The following is a 23,429-nucleotide window of genomic DNA, read 5'->3' as shown; positions in this document are numbered from 1 at the left end:
AAACAGTGAGGCAAATGAATGTGGCCTGCCATCCGTGAAGGAGGCAAATCATGTCAGCTATGAATACAATTTGTCCATGAGCATATTTCCTGAGCAATAACGTGAACAGATCAGAACGAGAGAACAAAAATCAATAAGTGTAGGATGTTGGCAATATGCATGGTCTTTTTTTTAGCCACTGCCACCATCAAGTCAGCTATGAATAAACCGTTTCAATTAGCATATTTTCACAACAAAAGGGCATCATATTGAGCGGACACACGCACGTTATATTCCTTACTCATCGGAGCTTACTGTTCGTCGTGGCGCCTTGATCGCGTCCCCTCACTGACCAGCAGAAAATGTTTAACTCACTGTTTGATCCAGGGGACGCGTTTCACTTTTCACACAGACAATTACAAATAAATAAAAAATAAAAAAATTATTTCAGAGCATCGTCTACAGTGATTTGTTATATTGCATCACACTTTTCTGGCTTAGTCGACAAATAAATAAATTCTGACTTATCTATCGCATCACTTTTTATAGTCTTAATCGAAACCCCGGCGTCATTAGCTTTTCTGCGCCCGTAACGTCTGTCATGAATTGTGACCATTCTATTGCATCATTTGTTTCTGTCTTTATCAAACCCTCGGCATCATAAACTTCACTGCTTCTGTAACGTCAGTCATGAATTGTGACTATCATATTGCTTTATTGCTCCTGTCTTAATCGTAACCTCAGCATAATTAATGTGACCGCGTCATTTACATCAGTCATCCATTGTGACGATTATATTACATCATTGTTTCTGTCGTAATCGGAACCTCAGTATCATAAAATTATTTAATGTCACTACGTCAGCAACGTCAGTCATGAATTATTGTTCGTCGCGATATAACCTTCGTGGTTGAAAACGACGTTAAACACCAAATAAAGAAAGAAAGATGAATTATTGTAACTGTTCTATTGCATCACTTTTTCTGTCTTAAAGGCACAGTAAGCCTCCCGTAAACCATCACAGATACTGTTAGTCTTTTACACACAGTACAAACACCCTTTCATTTAAACACTCACCGCTTGAGAACATCCTAGGTGCCCTCCGTAAAGAGCGAGCAATTTTCAAAGAATTTATTTTTGCGTGGTTTATCTTACCCCTGAGCCATCGTGAACTCGTGTGATTCAGTTTCCCTTTTTCACAATGTTGTCGTCAGTTTGTAATTCGCTGTGAGCTTATCTGCAATAGCACGTTATTATGTACCACTGACTGTGCACGAAACAAACGGCTGTGGTTCACAAGAACTCTATCGATGGCTTTTGACTGTTCAGAGGAACTGGCGATAGGCATAAACCGTCGTCTGCTACGAGAACCACGACCTTGCGTGACCCTGCTTCCGGGTTTTTCTTTGTTCAAACTTCCAAAACTTCGAATTGTACTGATCTTGTTTTGATGAAAAAATAAATATTTTATGATTTAAGAATGTTTGTTTAACAAGCTGTCAATTTATTAATTAGATTCAAAAGTTAGGTCTAGCGCCACGGTCCGATTGTGTGAGGAGACAATCCGCAAAATCAATTCTTTGAAAATTGCTCGCTCTTTACGTAGGGCACCTAGGATGTTCCGTTCGGTGAGCGTTCAAATGGAAGGGTGTTTGTATTGTGTGTAAAAGCCTGACAGTATCTGTGATGGTTTACGGGAGGCTTACTGTGCCTTTAATCGAAAGCTCATCATAATAAACTTCACTGCGCTCGTAACGTAAGTCGTGAATTGTGACGGTTTTATTGCATCAATCGGAACCTCAGCATCATACATGTCATTACGTCAGTCATGAACTGAGACACTTCTACTGCATCCTTCTTTTCTGTCTTAATCGGAACCTCAGCATAATAAATGTCACTACGTCAGTCGTGAACTTTGAGCATTCTATTGCATCATTTGTGTCTGTCTTAACCGGAACCTCAGCATCATAAATTTCACTGCGTCAGTCGCATCAGGGGCGATAATAAGGACAGCAGTGACGACGAGAACGATGATACCACATCCACCCATGACACACGCTGACGGCCGATCGTCTGCCGCTGATGTTAGTCTTCGTACAGTCGATGACAGGTTGGTTTTGTTCAGCAACAGGTTCTCCTCGATGTCCTGAAACAGTGTTGTCAACAATTGTCTGTAGGTGTTTTCATATATATGTTAGGCGCGTTTGATCGATCTGCGCGATCGCGCGATCGCGCTGCGCGTTTGGTGGATCAATCAAACGCGCACACATCGATCGATGTGTGCGCATTTGATCGATGCAAAGAATAGGCTACAAAGAATACAAGAATCGTTAAAACGCGCAGCTCTTATACTTGCGCATTTGGACGATCTGTCACAAAGTAAGTCCCTACCACACACACACAACGCACGCCGGAAGTTAAAAGTTTCAAATACAGGAATGTTCCGAAATATACCCCAACAACGTTTTTGATTTGTTTGTTGTCAGGCCTCTCAATCTTTCAAACAGTCTCTCTCTCTCTCTCTCTCTCTCTCTCTCTCTCTCTCTCTCTCTCTCTCTCTCTCTCTCTCTCTCTCTCTCTCTCTCTCTCTCTCTCTCTCTCTCTTATGATCTTATTCTTATATTACTATTATTGCGTGTGTCTGCGTTTCATCTTAAAAAAAGTTTGTTCCTATGTATTCCCATTTTGATTATAACCATTTTGCTTAGATCAGGACTAGCTGGAAGAAAGGTCCTACGGACCTAATGCTATCTTTCCTGTAATAAAGTTCTATGTTTCAATGTTTCTCTCTCTCTCTCTTAGTCTCTCAGTCTCTCTCTCTCTCTCTCTCTCTCTCTCTCTCTCTCTCTCTCTCTCTCTCTCTCTCTCTTAGTCTCGCTCTCTCTCTCTATCGCTCTCTCTTCTCTCTCTCTCTCTGTCTCTCTCTCTCTCTCTCTCTCTCTCTCTCTCTCTCTCTCTCTCTCTCTCTCTCTTAGTCGCTCAGTCTCTCAGGATCTCTCTCTCTCTGTCTCTCTCTCTCTCTTAGTCTCAGTCTCTCTCTCTCTCTCTTCTCTGTCTCTCTCCTCTCTGCTCTCTCTCTTCTCTGTCTCTCTCTCTATCTCTCTTCTCTGTCTCTCTCTCTCTCTCTCTCACACACACACACTTTCTCTCTCTCTCTCTCAGTCTCCCTCTTAGTCTCTCAGTCTCTCCCCCCAATCCCTCCTTCCTCATCTCTGTCCATCCCTCTGACATCTCATGAAAACAGCTGAACTTTTAAATCATTTGCTATTAAAGGACAATTAAACACTCAATGAGCTAATACATGTGAAATGGATGATCAGGTGCAACCTCGACGCATATATACCTGTGATGTGATGTCTTTGAGGTAGTCTACGTGTTTGGTTCAATATAATCCCATTTTTTCTTCTTTTTTAAAATGTCTTACAGATTGTTGTTTAGACACTTATAGCTAGGCCTACTTCCGGTCATATCGTCCAAATGCGCAAGTATATAAGAGCTGCGCGTTTTAACAATTCTTGTATTCTTTGTATTGATCAAACGCGCACACATCGATCGATGTGTGCGCGTTTGATCGATCCACCAAACGCGCAGCGCGATCGCGCGATCGCGCAGATCGATCAAACGCGCCTAACATATATATATATATACTAATCAGACGGGGGCATTGGCCGAGTGGATAAGACATCAGCCTTCTATGCGAAAGGTCGCGGGTTCGAATCCCGGCCGCGCCTGGTGGGTTAAGGGGAGATATTTGTTCCGATCTCCCAGGTCAACGTATGTGCAGACCTGCTAGTGCCCTTCGTGTGTGCACGTGTGGAGGAAAGCGACCACAGGAACAATTTGTCTTTTCTCCATTAGCAGTTTATAGAGCAAGACAGAAGAGAGAGCATAGGGAGCAGAATATATTATCATTCTGAATTTGCAAAGTCTCTTGGGAGAGATCAAATGTTGAACCAGAAGAATTTTCTGGTCTCAAGCACACGACCAAGTGCGCACGGTAAAGATCATGTAATCCATGTCCGAGTTCGGTGGGTTATAGTAACACTAAAATACCCAGCATGCTTCCCCCGAAAGCGGCGTTTGGCTGTCTAAATGGCGGAGTAAAAACGGTCATACGAGGTATGATCCAAACAAAATGATCAAATCTGATTTTCGCAGAGACTGTTTAGTGTATCTGGCCCAAAATACAGCGGTCATTAGAACTACTCTCCTCCTACATCGATGCAAAGTCAAAAGTGCCTGAGCCAATCAGAAGAGGCTTTAAGGTGGCCTTATTTGGGGTTGCTTTTGAGCTCTGATTTGACGGCTTTTTTGAGGTCCTGGGTGCCGTGAAACTTGTTGGCAAAAAGTCTGATTTTCAAAGAGGGTATAACCAGAAATCACAAGGGGTGTAATCATGTCTGAAGCATGTGTGAGGCAAAAATGGAATCATTTGGTCTGTTATGACTGAAGTTACGGCCCTTCTTTTGTGGAGACTGACATTTTCATGGAGGAGAAGGGAAGTCTGGGTTTTGCAGTTTGGTCGCTGACTGCTAAACTCGTAAGTAAGTTTGGGTAAAAAGGTTTCAGCATAGTTCGTGACAATAACAGTGCTGTTAGTAGACAGAATATCGACAGCAACGGAACCTTCGTGGTCGAAAAATACAGCGAATAGCCCTGTTTCTGCTTTGAAAACCTCGCTTACAAATATGATACATCTCGTCATTTTGGTATAGACACGCTTTGTTTCTGTGTTCTCTGGCACTAAAGTAGAAGGAAATCAAAGTCTCATATTCAGTGACTACAGTAACAACAAATTTGGGTCTACTGGGTTCACAACGGTTGAGCAGATCGCGTGCAAGAGGACCCTGATGCTCCTTCCGTCCCCTGTCAGCTAATGAGGCACCCATTTTGCGGCCAGCTTTTGAAGCGGAAGATCATTGAGTGGTATTCTCTGGACTGTTCCATATGAAAGTTTAAGTTTTGCACTTTATACTCGCGTGTACACTTTTTACACCCCCGGTATAGGGGTGTGTATAGGATTCGGTCGATGTGTTTGTTTGTTTGTTTGTTTGTGTGTGTGTTTGTGTTCGCATATAGATCTCAAGAATGAACGGACCGATCGTCACCAAACTTGGTGAACAGGTTCTATACATTCCTGAGACGGTCCTTACAAAAATTGGGACCAGTCAAACACACGGTTAGGGAGTTATTGGTGGATTACGATTCTACAAGGACTTATAGAGGGACATATTAATGGTCAAAGGGAAATAACCTTTTCAGTTGGTGGCAGTGAGAATGGTTATTTCCCTTTGACCAACGGGGGTGTTTTTCCTACCTAGGAGGAAATTCTTGTTAATCTTAGTTCTTGAATTTTGACAAAGCAGCTACATTAATCTCGTTTGAAGCGCTTCCAGAAGTGTTTTTTTGGCCTGTAAGAGTTATTCCCCTTTTCCCCAGTTTCGATTTACCTTTTCTTTTGTCAGATTATAGAATATGGAACAGCTTTGATTCATGTAACGTTCTTCAGCTTTGTAGGCATTGTCTTTGTACCATCATCCAGCTACACTCTTTCAAAGAAGTGAAGATTTTCATGGCGCTTGACAAAAGACCCCGTTTTGAAGCACAACCCAAAAGTGACGTATTTTAAAACCTTGTCATTTATGACGTAGTAACTTAATGACGTCATCTCTTAGAGGTATACCAGTTAAATGGTTGGCCTTTCAAATGATTAATTACTTTTCATGATCGGTGGTCTGAGACTTGTATAATCGCGGTTTCATCATTTTGTTTGGATCATACCTCGTACACGTACAAAACAACTAGTGCAAAAACATGAATGAACGACGTACGAGTTTCAGCCCATGAACCAAGAAGCAGAAGATAGATACTAATGATATGAGATAAATATGGCAGCATTTTGTTTGGACAGCCTAACTCGACGATGTATACTTTACAACTGATTGCTTGCTATCTATAACAATTTTGCACACACCTCATGTGTTACATAAATCGGTTTTGCTTGGTTAATATGATTTCTGTTTCCTTTAGATTGAAACATGTCTCATATGTATCCGGTTATAACCGACAACAAAGGAAATATGATATGTGACCCTCCACCACGGAATGAGTCGCATGTCACCTCGCTCGGTTCTGCGCTAGGCTTAATATAAGTCCGGGGAGTGTCTGGTAACAGTGTGTGGGTCACCTTAGTCACAGGCTTATAACTCAAACAGTTTTCGCTCTTTTCTAAAACGGTTTTCACCACAGGATAGAGCATAAACACTTCTTTATGAAAATGTAAAAATAGGAAAATCATGCAAAGGTGACATGCGACTCATTCCGTTGTGGAGGGTCACATATGGCGTATTAATAGGTCAAACACACATGTTTCGGACTCGCTTAGAAAACAACTCCTGACTCCCACCCCCAACTCAAAATAAGAACAAGTCGCGTAAGGCGAAAATACAATAGTTAGTCAAGTAGCTGCCATTTTTCAGCAAGACCGTATACTCGTAGCATCGTCAGTCCACCGCTCATGGCAAAGGCAGTGAAATTGACAAGAAGAGCGGGGTAGTAGTTGCGCTAAGAAGGATAGCACGCTTTTCTGTCCCTCTCTTTGTTTTAACTTTCTGAGCGTGTTTTTAATCCAAACATATCATATCTATATGTTTTTGGAATCAGGAACCGACAAGGAATAAGATGAAAGTGTTTTTAAATTGATTTGGACAATTTAATTTTGATAATAATTTTTATATATTTAATTTTCAGAGCTTGTTTTTAATCCGAATATAACATATTTATATGTTTTTGGAATCAGCAAATGATGGAGAATAAGATAAACGTAAATTTGGATCGTTTTATAAATTTTTATTTTTTTTTACAATTTTCCGATTTTTAATGACCAAAGTCATTAATTAATTTTTAAGCCACCAAGCTGAAATGCAATACCGAACCCCGGGCTTCGTCGAAGAATACTTGACCAAAATTTGAACCAATTTGGTTGAAAAATGAGGGCGTGACAGTGCCGCCTCAACTTTCACGAAAAGCCGGATATGACGTAATCAAAGACATTTATCAAAAAAATGAAAAAAACGTTCGGGGATTTCATACCCAGGAACTCTCATGTCAAATTTCATAAAGATCGGTCCAGTAGTTTGGTCTGAATCGCTCTACACACACACACAGACAGACAGACAGACAGACAGACAGACACACACACACACACACACACACACACACACACACATACACCACGACCCTCGTCTCGATTCCCCCCTCTACGTTAAAATATTTAGTCAAAACTTGACTAAATATAAAAAGAACAATGATTAGGAAAACGAAAAGAGTCGCACAACGAAAAACAACTAATTTGAGCGCATCCTACGGTATTTTGTGTGTGTCTTAAATACGACATGTTATCAAAGCTCTGTATTATTATGTGAGTTTGAAGGATGTTATATGGCTTATGCCATTTATTCCCCTGGTAGACTGCCTCCACATAACCCTAGTAAAAAATGTTGGTGTGTGTGTGTGTGTGTGTGTGTGTGTGTGTGTGTGTGTGTGTGTGTGTGTGTGTGTGTGTGTGTGTGTGTGTGTGTGCGTGTGCGTGTGTGTGTGGAGAACTCGTTCATTTCTCCACAACCTCATTCTCTATATTTGGTTCAAAATGATACATTTTCCCTCAAAGGCTACTTTAGTTACCTGAAAGTCTCCACAGCATACGCTTACCTGTATGACTTGTTCTGTGTCCTCTTCGGACAACCAGGTTACGGTATAATTGAACAGATCACACGTACAGTTTTGCGTGCAACTCGTCCGCCCTGTAGATAAAGACTCTGCGCTTGTCTGTTCGCCTGTCGGAGTCATGACTGTGGATATACTATTCTGAACATCGGATGTTGTCACAGATGTACTTGTTGCGTCAGTCACAGAATCCGTATTCGAAGAAGTAACATGTGACGTCATCGTTGACGCAGTTTCGTTATTACCCATTGACAAAATAACCTGTGACGTTGTCTCTTCCGTCGATGACATAATCATAGAGGTACTAGTCTCTGCTGTCTTCGAATCTGTCTGCGCCATCTCTGACGTGGTGCTTGACAAAGCTGAAGTGTCTTCGGCCACTGACGTCATATCCAATGACGAAGTTTCCTCAAAGTTTGAAGTGGTGGTAGTTTCTGTGGATGTTGGGTCCCTCAGACAGGGTGGTGCGAATCTGATTTAGAAACAGAAAGGTCGTTAAGGGACTGGTACCTTAATAGTTGGTTACCATAGTTACCGATTTCAAAGGCTGTGGATTACTCCGCTCCTCGGCAATTTGTTGTTAACGCTATAGTTCTATTGTGTTTCTAATGACCTAAGCTGCATTTTGCTACTATGCTCACTGTGTGTGAGGAGCAGGGAATTCCAGAATAACTCATCGAAAGCGATGTTCTTATCCAATTAAGTACATTGTAAGAGAAATTGACTTCTCCTTGTTAAAATGTTTTTATTTTTTTATTGCGTGAGTTATCTAGTATGCTGCTCTAACGTTCTACATTGGCGACACTGTCGGTTTTCTGTTGTAAGATATTGAGAAATAAAGGCAACCATTGCATTGCATATTTTCCAAAGTATCTACTTCCTATATAAAATATGCAAAGCTAAACACACGTTCACGGGAACGTATGGACGCAGAGTAAATGCTACGACGCTGCTCCCCTCTCCCCCTCCTAGACAAGCATAATTACTTGTATAAAGCAGGGCCCCCCGCGGGTTAGGGGGAAGAATTTACCCGATGCTCCCCAGCATGTCGTAAGAGGCGACTAACGGATTCTGTTTCTCCTTTTTCCCTTGTTAAGTGTTTCTTGTATAGAATATAGTCAATATTTGTAAAGATTTTAGTCAAGCAGTATGTAAGAAATGTTAAGTCCTTTGTACTGGAAACTTGCATTCTCCCAGTAAGGTCATATATTGTACTACGTTGCAAGCCCCTGGAGCAATTTTTTGATAAGGCCAAAAAAAAAATTGTCTGTTTCTGGTCACCCGACCGACCCTAAATTTCGGCGCCGACCCTAAACTTTTTTTTTCCAAACTCAAATTTTTTAATTTTTTTTTGGTGGTAAAGGACAGGGTGAGAAAATGAACAACAAAAACGTGTGAAAACGAAAGTCCGCTGACGATTTGTAAATGTGTTGAGTGTCTTGTCTCTATGTATAGTGAATCCAGTCTCTTTGCGCGATTTTTAAAGTTAGTTTTATTGGTCTACATTTGGGGTAAAAAAAAATAAAAAAAAATAAAATAAAAAAAAAATCCCGACCTACCGACCCTATTTTTTTTAGCCATGTTACCAGAAACAGACATTTTTTTTTGTTGGCCTAAGTGCTTTTATGAACAAGAAACAATTAACAAGTGGCTCTTTCCCATCTCCCCCCCCCCCCCCCCCTTTCCCCGTCGCGATATAACCTTCGTGGTTGAAAACGACGTTAAACACCAAATAAAGAAAGAAAGAAAGAAAGTATAAAGCAGGGACAATAACAGCTGACTTACTGTGGCATTTCTTTGAATGGTGTTGCTGAAAAAAAGAGAAATAAACAGTGATTCATTTTCAGCATCATTCATTCATGAAAGACTGAACATGCAGACCTCGGCCCAGTTCGGTTAACACAGAACGTTGACGACAAAAATTGAGAACAAACGCAGCGGCTTTGTACCGTGTGCCCCACGGCCTGCCCCCCCCCCCCCCCCCCCCCCCTCCTTCAACTATCCTCTTGGTCAAGGGACGTCAACTGATTTGAACTTTATCTAGAAAGACATGGAAACAGAGGCAGAGCTACAAACAAATCCACGCAACTGAACTGAGCTGAACTTTGTTTTACACGGAATAAGATTTTAGGCTTGGCCTTTTCTAAAAATGTCCTTTGGGGGCTTTTGTTTGTTTGTTTGTTTGCTTAACGCCCAGCCGACCACGAAGGGCCATATCAGGGCGGTGCTGCTTTGACATATCACGTGCGCCACACACAAGACAGAAGTCGCAGCACAGGCTTCATGTCTCACCCAGTCACATTATTCTGACACCGGACCAACCAGTCCTAGCACTAACCCCATAATGCCAGACGCCAGGCGGAGCAGCCACTAGATTGCCAATTTTAAAGTCTTAGGTATGACCCGGCCGGGGTTCGAACCCACGACCTCCCGATCACGGGGCGGACGCCTTACCACTAGGCCAACCGTGCCGGTGCCTCCTTTGGGGGCGGGGGTTACAATAACAACAAACAAAAACAACTAATAACACATTTATTAAACATTGACCGATAATGCTAATGATGGCAACGACGATGACAGTAATACTACTTTTGTTGATGATAGTGATGATCAAAAACAAAAACATAATATAGTCATCAAACAATATCAAATGCATGACACAAAAGATATTTTAATTTCAAGCAACCATGCAACCAAAACAAGTGTTTTGTAAATACAGCATCATTCAGCAAAGTGCAGATATAATTGCAGACAGAGAGGCAGAGAGAACGGAGAGAACATTCAGACAGACACACAAAGACTCCTTTTTCGTCGTTCGCTCAGACACGAACACAAACAGACAAACAAAATAACGCACCAGGGCTCCCTTGGCAGATGAAGCTAAAGCTTGCGGTAGAGTCGTTGAAGGCTTTGAGTTTTGTGAGTCCAGATCTTGTCATGATTCTCGCAACATTTTCCTCTGTCTCTGGTTGGTCCAGCCACATGGTTTCATTTACCCTTTGCTCGTTGCTCCACTGGAACATTTGCTCTTTGGAAAGATGGCAAGAGAAAAATGGACATATCGTGGCACGGGTAGGTGAGATTGCATGAGACGGTTGGGTGACAATCACTATGACAATGACAATGAGAGAAAGAGGGAGAGAGTGTGTGTGAGAGAGAGAGAGAGAGAGAGAGAGAGAGAGAGAGAGAGAGAGAGCGAGAGAGAGAGAGAGAAAAGAGAGAGAAAGAGAGAGAGAGAGCCAACAAGCCAGTGAGCCAGCAGCCCGGCCAGACAGACAGACAGATAGACAGACAAATACCGAAAAATGGACACACACACAGACATATGCATCCCAACGTCAAAGATGAGCTTTACAACCTATGTTGAAATAACTGAATTGACAAAATCCTAACCCCCCGCGGGTTAGGGGGAGTCCCATATTGGTTGGGACTAGAAATAATTTACCCGATGCTACCCAGCATGTCGTAAGAGGCGACTAACGGTTCTGTTTCTTCTCTTCTTTTGTCTTATTTCTGCCTTACCAGTCCTTTGCTTTTGTGAACAAAAAACACTTAACAAGTGGCTCTATCCCATCTCCCCCCTTTCCCCTATCCCATCTCCCCCTTTCCCTCGTCGCGATATAACCTTCGTGGTTGAAAACGACGTTAAACACCAAAAAAAGAATAGAAAGAAAGACAAAATCCTAAGATTCAAATTACATGTGTAGTGTGCGTGTGTGTGTGTGTATGTGTGTGGTGTGTGTGTGGGTGTGTGTGCGTGCGTGTGTGCGTGTGTGTGTGTGTGTGTTACTACTAACAAGCCGTCCCAAAATACCCCGCAAATTGGGTTTTCTCTTTTGAGTCAATCATCTATAACGCCACTGACACAGGAAACATCTTATCCTCTTATCTGTCTCCCTGTCCTTATGGGTGTAGGTACGTGTCTTGTATTTTAGTGACCTTTGATTATTGTTGGGTGGAACTTCAAGACGAATCTATTATTTGTATTGTTATCTGATAGTATACATTATAAATGATACCACCACCATCATTACCCCACCCCCCCTCTCTCTCTCTCTCTCTCTCTCTCTCTCTCTCTCTCTCTCTCTCTCTCTCTCTCTCTCTCTCGAGATTTAGATTGGACGTTTGGTCTCGTCTGTTAAGCGATGTTTCAGGCATTCAATCAAACTAAATGCAAGGCATTTGTGCTTCTTGTTATTTTTCTGTGGCATATTCAAAACACGAGGTATCACGTGTATATATGTGTGTGTGTGTGTGTTCTGATAATGTATGGTTGTATTGCCCGTATTGTGATATCTGTATATCACATGTCTGTAAAGAATGATCTTATTCTTATATTACTATTATTGCGTGTGTCTGCGTTTCATCATAAAAAGTTTGTTCCTATGTATTCCCATTTCGATTATAACCATTTTGCTTAGATCAGGACTAGCTGTAAGAAAGGTCCTACGGACCTAATGCTATCTTTCCTGTAATAAAGTTCAATGTTTCAATGTTTCAATGTTTCAATGTTTCTCTCTCTCTCTCTCTCTCTCTCTCTCTCTCTCTCTCTCTCTCTCTCTCTCTCTCTCTCTCTCTCTCTCTCTCTCTCTCTCTCTCTCTCTCTCTCTCTCTCTCTTTCTTGTTATCAGTATTGTAATCTGCATGTTATGTTATGCTCCGGCCTTACTTGTAGGCGAACGGAATGTTATATGTTTGTTTGTTTGTTTGTTTGCTTAACGCCCAGCCGACCACGAAGGGGCATATCAGGGCGGTGCTGCTTTGACATATAACGTGCGCCACACAAAAGACAGAAGTCGCAGCACAGGCTTCATGTCTCACCCAGTCACATTATTCTGACACCGGACCAACCAGTCCTAGCACTAACCCCATAATGCCAGACGCCAGGCGGAGCAGCCACTAGATTGCCAATGTTAAAGTCTTAGGTATGACCCTGCCGGGATTTGAACCCACGACCTCCCGATCACGGGGCGGACGGCCTTACCACTAGGCCAACCGTGCCGGTCATGTTATATGTCCGTCTGTCTGTTATGTCCTAATGTTGTATATATATGTCTTGTATACTTGCCATTTACATATTTATTATAAATGTTGAAGGATGAATGATGATACATTGTAGACGGATGCATGTTATTGATTAAAAGCCCCACAATGATGTGCTTGGCAAATACACACACACACACAAAAAAGGAAACATCTAATGCAACACTGCGTACCTCCTGCAGGACGTGTTGCATCCACCCAGAATTCCTCATTCGGGTAGCTGATCTGGATGAGACCCATGACGTCATCAAAGTGAGTGTCAAGGGTGGTAAGTTTGACGTCACCCATCTGACGTAAGCACGCATCTCTGGCCCACTCAAAGCCCCAGTTTGAAATTCGGGAAAATCCGAACCATGTCTTTGGCGTCCCGAGTTGACGCCACTCAAAAGTGACATCTGAAGAGAACAGAAAAACACACACAAACATACAGACCAACATTCGGCAAGGCAAGAATGAAAATGTGATATAATGCGACGATATATCCGACAATATCCAAGTGTTATGTATATATGTTATGACTGCGATTGGAATCTGACAATAGATTCGGATCCTCGCTGCATAAAGTCTAAGTTCTTACCTCAACTGTCTGAAATCGGATTGTTTGGTCATATAGCAAAGAAACATCAACAACCCGCAAGCCACTCGTACATAATTATTATCTCTAATTATTGTCGTTTGTAGTTAGAGCGCTAATAACTTCGCTTTGTTTCTTATACACGGGGGATAACCTGACATAGCGGGGCCTGACACGGTTGAAGGTACGTTTTGTTAGTTGTCTTGGATTTTTTTTATTTACGTCAGGATTTAAGGTAACCTACTGATTCAGCGATGACTTAATTTGTTTCTCGATGCATAAAGTGTTATGGAGCGGTAAATTACCATCAAAGCTGAAAATGTCGGCGATCGAGCGCCGGAAATGGCTGTTCGAAGGGTTTCGAAAGTAGAAATGTGCTTTATTTCACAAAATCAGCTCGTATTTGACATCGACAAATTAAGGCATCGCTGAATCAGTAGGTTACTTTAAATCCCGACATAAATCAAACAATTCCAAGAAAACTGACAAAACGTTCCTTCAATCGTGTCAGGCCCCGCGTATAACTTCCGCCCTGCTTATGTCAGGTTACCCCCCTGCGCATGCCTCTCTTCATTTTTATATTTAGTCAAGTTTTGACTAAATATTTTAACATCGAGGGGGAATCGAAACGAGGGTCGTGGTGTATGTGTGTGTGTATGTGTGTGTGTGTGTGTGTGTGTGTGTGTGTGTGTGCGTGCGTGCGTGCGTGTAGAGCGATTCAGACCAAACTACTGGACCGATCTTTATGAAATTTGACATGAGAGTTCCTGGGATTGATATCCCCATACGTTTTTTTCATTTTTTTGATAAATGTCTTTGATGACGTCATATCCGGCTTTTCGTGAAAGTTGAGGCGGCACTGTCACGCTCTCATTTTTCAACCAAATTGGTTGAAATTTTGGTCAAGTAATCTTCGACGAAGCCCGGGGTTCGGTATTGCATTTCAGCTTGGTGGCTTAAAAATTAATTAATGACTTTGGTCATTAAAAATCGGAAAATTGTAAAAAAAAATAAAAATTTATAAAACGATCCAAATTTACGTTTATCTTATTCTCCATCATTTGCTGATTCCAAAAACATATAAATATGTTATATTCGGATTAAAAACAAGCTCTGAAAATTAAATATATAAAAATTATTATCAAAATTAAATTGTCCAAATGAATTTAAAAACACTTTCATCTTATTCCTTGTCGGTTCCTGATTCCAAAAACATATAGATATGATATGTTTGGATTAAAAACACGCTCAGAAAGTTAAAACAAAGAGAGGTACAGAAAAGCGTGCTATCCTTCTTAGCGCAACTACTACCCCGCTCTTCTTGTCAATTTCACTGCCTTTGCCATGAGCGGCGGCCTGACGATGCTACGAGTAAAATGGCATTGCGTTTCATTCTGTGAGTTCGACAGCTACTTGACTAAATATTGTATTTTCGCCTTAGGCGACTTGTTATTCTTAAAACTAATGGCATTTGGCGATAACTTGGTCAATAACCAAACTTCGAAATGCCTGTTTTGTTAACTTGTATTCACAGTACAGAAATGAGCTTTCATTTCAACACAGCAATTGAGAAAGAAAAAAAAATTTAATCGGTCCCGAGTAGCCAAATATGTGCATGGGATATGAAAAACCAACAACCAACCACCACATCACCTAAAATATTGCATTCGACTCCCTTTCAAAATACCCACTTCCCATGCTACTTTGTATTCCTGGACGGTAAATTCTCACCTGGTACTTTTTCGCACACAAAGTGTCGCTTGGTAGTGACAAATGAAGACGCCGTTAGAACAGGGTATGGATCAGTGACTCTCTGTTTCAGCACGGCTATCCAATCATTGTCACTGGGGTCGTCTGCTGCCCACAGTCTGGGGTCCATAGCTTTTCCGTCACCCCACACAAAGTCCACGTCTGCAGGAAAGAAGACATTTAAAGTTTTGGTATTGAAACGCATTATATGTATATCAAACACAAAACGGTGTGTCATCATTTTCACGATCTTTCATTTATAATAAGCTGGTTAACACAAAGCAATGTTCATGTGTGACATATATGAACAGCTATTGTGTTTTCAACGTAGCAATAGGGTCTGATACTTAGACGAGTATAATGCCGACGAGTCGAAGACGAGTCGCGTTATACTAGTTCGAGTCTAAATATCGGACCCTATTGCTACGCTGAAAACACAATAGCGTTTATATAGCTATTCTAACATTATAATTATTCTGTGTTAAAATCATGTTTTTGTCAGCAAAAACTACCAGAATGGTCCATGTTGTCGATTGCAGACGACGGTTATAGTGCGCATATTCCTTTGCGCATGTATCCACGGAAATCACCGAACATTGAAAAACCCACGGACATGTATTACGGAGAAGACTCGGGATGTTCAGCATTACGTCAATATGCTAGGAATCATATGACGTCATGACGTATCATGCTTGCTTGCGTATATTCTATGTTCGAAAGTCTGCATGACTTATGTTGGGGATTCGCGTGATGAAGACTGCGGTAAATCTGTAGATCAGGGCCGGACTACCGGGGGGGTTATGGGGGTTGCGCAACCCCCCCCCCCCCCCCCTAGCCTAAACATGTACCTTACTTATTTAATTTTTTTTTATTATTGCTTATTTTATGCCGTTTCATGCAAGGAGCGACCATTTTCCTATCTCAGAATATGACCTACCCATCAGCTTCAGGGGGCTTCGCCCCCTGACCCCCACAACGAGGGGGGGGGGGAGGGGGGGGGGGGGAGAGGGGGGGGGGAGGGGGGGGGGGTTCTAGGGTTTCCGGACCCCCCCCCCCCCCCCCCAGCCAAAAAATAAAAATATTGAATGAGGTATGCATTTCTTTATTTTACATTGAGTTTCAATTTTTGGGGTATTAATCAGTGACAAAATCTGCTGCCTGAAACTGGTAATGATCATCCTCAGAATGCACCAGATTGCACCATTTTGCATCCTTTTTTCAAAATTTTCCGGGGGGGCATGCCCCCGGACCCCCCTAGAAAGCTAGGCGCTTCGCGCCGTCGGCTCGGCGCTTCGCGGCTTCACACCCATATCTTCACAATATACTTTTGAAAAAAACCAGTCATAAAATGAACTGATCCGCCCCTGCCGCCAGGGGGGATGTCCCCCTGGGCCACCACTGGCAACCCCCCCCCCCCCTCCTCTTCGCCTAGTCCGGCCCTGTAGATGATAAGAGAACAAGCATGGTCTCAGAAGAAACGACTAAATGTTTCAGACCAGTAACTTAATTTCAACATTGCACTATACAATGGACGTTCTATGTGACAGGAGAGTTTGCTGATTGTGTGTAAAACATTGGAAAGATCGTCTGCTAGAGTCAGAGATAGGTCGCTTCAGATTGCAGCTTCTTGAACTTTGCAAGGTTTGTTGCCTGTTAAAAAACTAGATTTTACACTTAATGTATGTCATGTACAGTAAGCAACAAACAAGTCGCGTAAGGCGAAAATACAATATTTAGTCAAGTAGCTGTCGAACTCACAGAATGAAACTGAACGCAACGCAACGCAGCAAGACCGTATACTCGTAGCATCGTCACTCCACCGCCCGTGGCAAAGGCAGTGCACGTGGAATTGACAAGAAGAGCGGGGTATTCGTTGCGCTGAGAAGGATAGCACGCTTTTCTGTACCTCTCTTCGTTTTAACTTTCTGAGCGTGTTTTTAATCCAAACATATCATATCTATATATTTTTGGAATCAGGAACCGACAAGGAATAAGATGAAAGTGTTTTTAAATTGATTTCGAAAAAAGAATTTTGATAATAATTTTTATATATTTAATTTTCAGAGCTTGTTTTTAATCCGAATATAACATATTTATATGTTTTTGGAATCAGCAAATGATGGAGAATAAGATAAACGTAAATTTGGATCGTTTTATAAATTTTTATTTTTTTTTTACAATTTTCCGATTTTTAATGACCAAAGTCATTAATTAATTTTTAAGCCACCAAGCTGAAATGCAATACCGAACCCCGGGCTTCGTCGAAGATTACTTGACCAAAATTTGAACCAATTTGGTTGAAAAATGAGGGCGTGACAGTGCCGCCTCAACTTTCACAAAAAGCCGGATATGACGTCATCAAAGACATTTATCAAAAAAATGAAAAAAACGTTCGGGGATATCATACCCAGGAACTCTCATGTCAAATTTCATAAAGATCGGTCCAGTAGTTTAGTCTGAATCGCTCTACACACACACACACACACATACACACACAGACACACACACACACACACACACACACACACACACACACACACACACACACACACACGCACATACACCACGACCCTCGTTTCGATTCCCCCTCGATGTTAAAATATTTAGTCAAAACTTGACTAAATATAAAAAAACACACACAAAGCAAATGGCATCGTCTGTCGACTAGTCACAGAAACAAACCTGGCGAGGTATGCGTGTACTTTATACACGTGGAAGAAACCGGAACCATGCGTCTTTGTTGCAAACGATATCGGCAAAAAATTACCAACTTCCGTAGCGTTATTCTGTGATGATCGCAAAAGGGATGTGTGAAACCATCCAATCACAGCCCCCGAATTCCCCCACGTGTCTATCGGAATAGCTATATATATAATATATATATATATCCAGATATCCCATGACCTCCCTTCTTTGTCTCTGTAAATGTACTCTAGGTATATTTCTTGTATTCCATTGTTCTCTTGTTACATCTATGATGCAACTATTACACTCTTTTTACACATAAAATAGTGGATAAATAAGGGTGCACGAAATACATCATAGCTGGCTCTACTTTCTGTCGTCCTTGACATTCCAAAATGCACATGTACCTGTCGACCGGAAGTGCAAGGGGTTACCACGCTTTTGAGAACTTGCGCGAGAGTCGTTCAGTTCTATAGCTGAGTTTTAGTCTCGACTTGCCGAGACTATCATCACAGCGTCATAGATTTCATGACGTCTGTCGTCCATCGCGTCATATTCTGGGGACACAATCTGTTATGTTTGAGTGTGTCACAGTGTGCTCGTTGGTGCCGGTGTAACACGAAATTTTTACTCCACGAAAAATGTACTCCGGAGTCTTACTCATTTTTCGCACGAGAAAGTAACTCCCCGAGGCACGAAAATATTACTCTCTCCACGACATTTTTACTCCCCATTTTTGTTTACTTCCAGTAAAAATCTCGTACGCGAAAATGGGATGCGGGCGAAGGGATAATGCCAATATGTGATCTCGCGCAAACGAATGTCGCGCTACCCTCCATCCACCCCTTCCATCACCAAGACTAACAGGGGACAAGGGAGTATAAATTTCGTACACCTGACATGGGAAGTTAAATTGCTCGTGTTAGGGTGAAGTAATTTATTCCTTTTTTATTCGTCTGGGGAGTAACATTTGTGTACGAAATGTTTACTTGGAACTCACCTGTCGTGGGGAGTAATTTTCTCGTGTAATGAGGGAGTGGTTTTTTCGTAAAGGGAGTAACATTTTCGTACGAAATTTTTACTCCGGAGTAAAAATCTCGTGGGAGTAATTTTCTCGTGTTACACCGGCTCTCTAAACTAAAACAGAAGTCAAACTAGCAATCGTCGGACCAGCACTGCTGTGTTCAGGCTATGCTCTTGTGAAGTTACAGGCGTGCTCGGTACACACGCCCTTATCGGTGCATCATCGACTACGATTGTTCTCTGGACAAGCTGTTTAATGCATTTTGCGAGTATTTCTAGCTCTTCTGCGGCGCAGTAGGCCCTATAGACGATGAAGGTGTCCAAGATCTCATGAGATGCGTGTGCAACCACATGGTATCCCTGTGAGAGTCAAATCCCTGTGAGAGTCTTAGAGGCTTTCAATTGACGGGGACAACCAAGCCACGATTATGCACCGACTTGACATAGGGGCCTAGATCAACAAGCGTGCCTTTAGAATGAGGTATGTGCAGAGGTTAAGCCCTCAGTGCCTCATCTGAACAGACAATTTTATGTTTCTGTCACACTTTGTCTTATAGACCTTCATGGGATATATAGGTTACAACACTCGTGATTTTTTTTATATGGCTTGTATTTCAGTCAAGACCCAGCGGGACTATCAAAGGGACTCACTCGCCAGAGGCTCGTGAGTCCCTTGATATTCATCTGCTGGGTCTTGACTAAAATACAAGCCATATAAAAATAAAAATAAAACACTCGTGTTGTAACCTCTATATATTGAATGGGTTATGTAATACCACCTTGGCTTTGAATTCGTGTTTCCGATGACAATGTTTGTAAATGTCACTCCAAAAGATCTGATCAAGGTTGATAATTACCGCGAAAACTCATGGTCAACTTGCCGTTAAGCTTTGCAATCACAAATTGCACAACGAAAACACTTAAACGAACAAGAGGCGAAGCCTTCAAGGCTCACGTAAGAAATCGACAAACAGTAACACAAACTCAATCACTCCGTCACACATACATACACACACACAGTACACACACACACACACACACACACACACACACACACACACACACACACACACACACACACACACACACACACACACACAGAAAGAGCATAGGTGAAACTGTGCAAGAAAGCGAGACACTAGATCTAGATCTGTCTGTCTGCATGTAGCCTACTTACATGGACACGACTGCCAAATAGTCTCGGCCCGCTCAAAATAACAATCACCGAGACTTTCAGTAATTCCATCGCGTGACGTCTAACCCTCGTACGTCATAATGTGACGTCAATGTAATATGACGTCTTCAAATGTTAAAGTTTCTACCACAGACATTATACGTTATTTGCGTGTTTGACCAAAATATGACATTTTACACAGATCGAGACGGTCATTGTTCTCCGAGACCGCGCTAGCGGTCGAGGTGAACAAGGACTGTCGAGATCTGTGTAAAATGTCATATTTTGGTCAAACACGCAAATAACATTTATGTATCGATCGAATTCCTTTCAGGTACTTATGACTTTGTTGTTGTTTTGACGATTGAACGAGCACACACACACATGCATGCAATCCACATGTATGCAATCAAACACATAAGCTTCATATTTGGGCGTTTCAGGTTGACCGAAACTTCAAAGGAACTACAAAACACACGTCATGTACTCACTTTGTTGTTGTTTTGACATTGAACAGCACACACACATGCAATCAAACACATGACGTTTTTTTTTTTAAGTTCCTTTGAAGTTTCGGTCAACCTGAAAAGCCAAATTATAAAGTTTTGTCGGCCTCTGACGTCACATGACTCAAAGAAGGGAAATCCAATCTCCAATCGATACATACACACATACATACGCACGCACGCACGCACGCACGCACGCACAGACAGACAAAAGTTAGCATCGCATAGGCTACACTTACGTGAGCCAAAAAGCACTCGACTGAACTCGCAAATATGATCAAAGCTCTGTGCATGTTTAGACTAGAGAAAAGCGACCCAATGATTACGATTGACGTCACATACAAGTATGACGTGATCGCTTCAACTTCTGACGCGCAATGGGGCCCACCTTATGTACAGTGTTTGATTGCATTCTAAACAAGAGGCGAAGCCATCAAGGCTCACGTAAGAAATCGACAAACAGTAACACAAACTCAATCACTCCGTCACACATTATCACACACACACACACACACACACACACACACACACACACACACACACACACACACACACACACTTTTCTTTCTTTATTTGGTGTTTAACGTCGTTTTCAACCACGAAGGTTATATCGCGACGGACACACACACACACACACACACACACACACACACAGAAAGAGCATAGGTGAAACTGTGCAAGAAAGCGAGACACTAGATCTAGATCTGTCTGTCTGCATGTGAAGCCTACTTACAGGGACGCGACTGCCAACAGAGTCTCGGCCCGCTCAAAATAATAATGACCGAGACTTTCAGTACTTCCTTCGCGTGACGTCTAACCCTCTTACGTCATAATGTGACGTCAATGTAATGTGACGTCTTCAAATGTTAGAGTTTCTACCACAGTCACAGACATACACACGCACAAACACACACACACACGCACACACGCACGCACAGACAGACAAAGTTACGATCGCATAGGCTACACTTCCGTGAGCCAAAAATACAATCAAAAGTGTTCTCCCTGTCAATGAGTGTGCGCACTTTTGCACTGATGGCAAAAACGATGTTTAGTTGCTTCTTGCCAGACCAGTCTTTATGGTTGTAGGTCCTAGGGAAGCATATCGCCCCCTGATACATCTTTATCAACATTGGCCTTGCGGCCTCGGTCGATAAAGATAAAACAAAAGACGAAATCCGGTCTGACAAGCCACCAAACATCTCAAAACGTCTACCTGGGGTAGCAGCATGTTGGCACGTGGACACATACACACACAAAAGCCTTGGTAATGTATGGTGCAGAGTAGGAGAGACAAGACAAGACAAGACAAGACAAGACAAGACACGACACGACACATTCTTTATTAACAAGGGTAATGGCATAAGCAAACAGGGGCTTTTATACATCAAGCACTAGCCCATGAGAGGGAATAAATAATGTAATGATAATACTGTTTACAAATGTTAAAGACAGAGAGAGATAGAGAGAGAGAGAGAGAGAGAGAGAGAGAGAGAGAGAGAGAGAGAGAGAGAGAGAGAGAGAGAGAGAGAGAGAGAGAGAGAGAGATGCAGAGACAGACAGACACAACGAGATAGAGACAGAGAAAGACAGTCAGACAGACACATAAACAGACAGAGACAGAGAGACAGACACATAGACATATACACCCATACATAGAAAAGGAACGCAGATATAGAAACACAGGCAGACCGACATACATAGAAGCTTACAGTAATCTTTAGGTCTGCTCAGATCCACGTAATACTGCCGAGTGGGCTGGTTCTGGTGGACCCACTCCTTGACCTCATCCAAAAGGGTGTCAAGGACGGCCAACCGAACACTTCCGGGTTGCGCAGCGCAGGCGTTTCTGGCTTCCTCCAAGGTTCCGGTGTTGTCAGAGAAAGCAACCTGTCTGCTGGGAGAGCCGAGTGTCGTCCAGGTCAGGGGTACGGGGTTGGTTGTGGCTGATGGTTGAGTTGCTGTAAACGAGACAATATTCCAATTGATAGAAAATCAAATGAGGATTCGGACTTAGAGTATTAATCAGTGACAAAATCTGCATTCTGAGGATGATCATTACCAGTTTCAGGCAGAAGATTTTGTCACTGAATAATACCCCCAAAAAACACAATTTTTTGTTTGGGGGGGTGCTGGGGGGGGGGGGGAGTTTCCGGAAAACCCAGACCCCCCCCCCCCTCGTCCGCCCCTGCACACAGACACACACAGACACACACATGTGTTTGTACGACAAGCACATTTAGGCCAGTACAGTGGCCATACTCAAATGAAACGTTTACAGTGCTTGAAACAATCATTTGTCGTATACAGTGACATGCAAAGTCAAACATCTTTTGGATGCAAGTCCACAAACCTGTGACAGTTTTTAAAAAAATGACTGCCATTCAAAAAAAGGGGAAAGGTGCATGGTTTTCGGTAGCCTATACTTATCCACCATCAAGCGAAAAGAGAGAGAAGAAGAAAAAAAGAAGAAAAAAATGATGATAATAAAGGTAAATAAAAAAGGCATTATGTACACAAAAGATAAAAGAAACAGAGAAATGGTGGAAGACAAGCAGATAAGTAAGTTAACAAAGAACGCGCGACCGGCAGACAAGTAAGTTAACAAAGAACGAGCAACCGACAGACAAGCAGACACAGAAGTTAACAAAGAATCAGCGACCGACAGACAAGCAGATAAGTAAGTTAACAAAGAATGAGCAACCGACAGACAAGCAGACACAGAAGTTAACAAAGAATGAGCAACCGGCAGACAAGCAGACAAGTAAGTTAACAAAGAATGAGCGACCGACAGATTAGCAGACAGGTAAGTTAATAAAGAATGAGCGACCGACAGACTATCAGACAAGTAAGTTAACAAAGAATGAGCGACCGACAGACAAGCAGACAAGTAAGTTAACAAAGAATGAGTGACCGACAGACAAGCAGACAAGTAAGTTAACAAAGAACGAGCAACCGACAGACAAGCAGA

General features: G+C 42.2%; 1 protein-coding gene across 1 annotated transcript; it reads right to left on the bottom strand.

Moving 5' to 3' along the window:
* Positions 1-1,677: 1,677 nt before the first annotated feature.
* Positions 1,678-10,723, bottom strand: LOC138971657 (uncharacterized). Its single transcript, XM_070344427.1, has 4 exons — positions 10,562-10,723; positions 9,490-9,514; positions 7,690-8,176; positions 1,678-2,125 (listed from the first exon to the last, which is right to left on the bottom strand). Exons 1-4 carry the CDS (start codon positions 10,686-10,688, stop codon positions 1,904-1,906), a joined length of 861 nt encoding a protein of 286 aa, XP_070200528.1. The 5' UTR covers positions 10,689-10,723; the 3' UTR covers positions 1,678-1,903.
* Positions 10,724-23,429: the final 12,706 nt, after the last annotated feature.

Source organism: Littorina saxatilis, linkage group LG7 (genome assembly GCF_037325665.1).
Source record: "Littorina saxatilis isolate snail1 linkage group LG7, US_GU_Lsax_2.0, whole genome shotgun sequence".
Classification (NCBI taxonomy): domain Eukaryota; kingdom Metazoa; phylum Mollusca; class Gastropoda; order Littorinimorpha; family Littorinidae; genus Littorina; species Littorina saxatilis.
The sequence above is the reverse complement of the archived record's forward strand: the minus strand, read 5'-3'. Positions and strand labels throughout refer to the sequence as shown.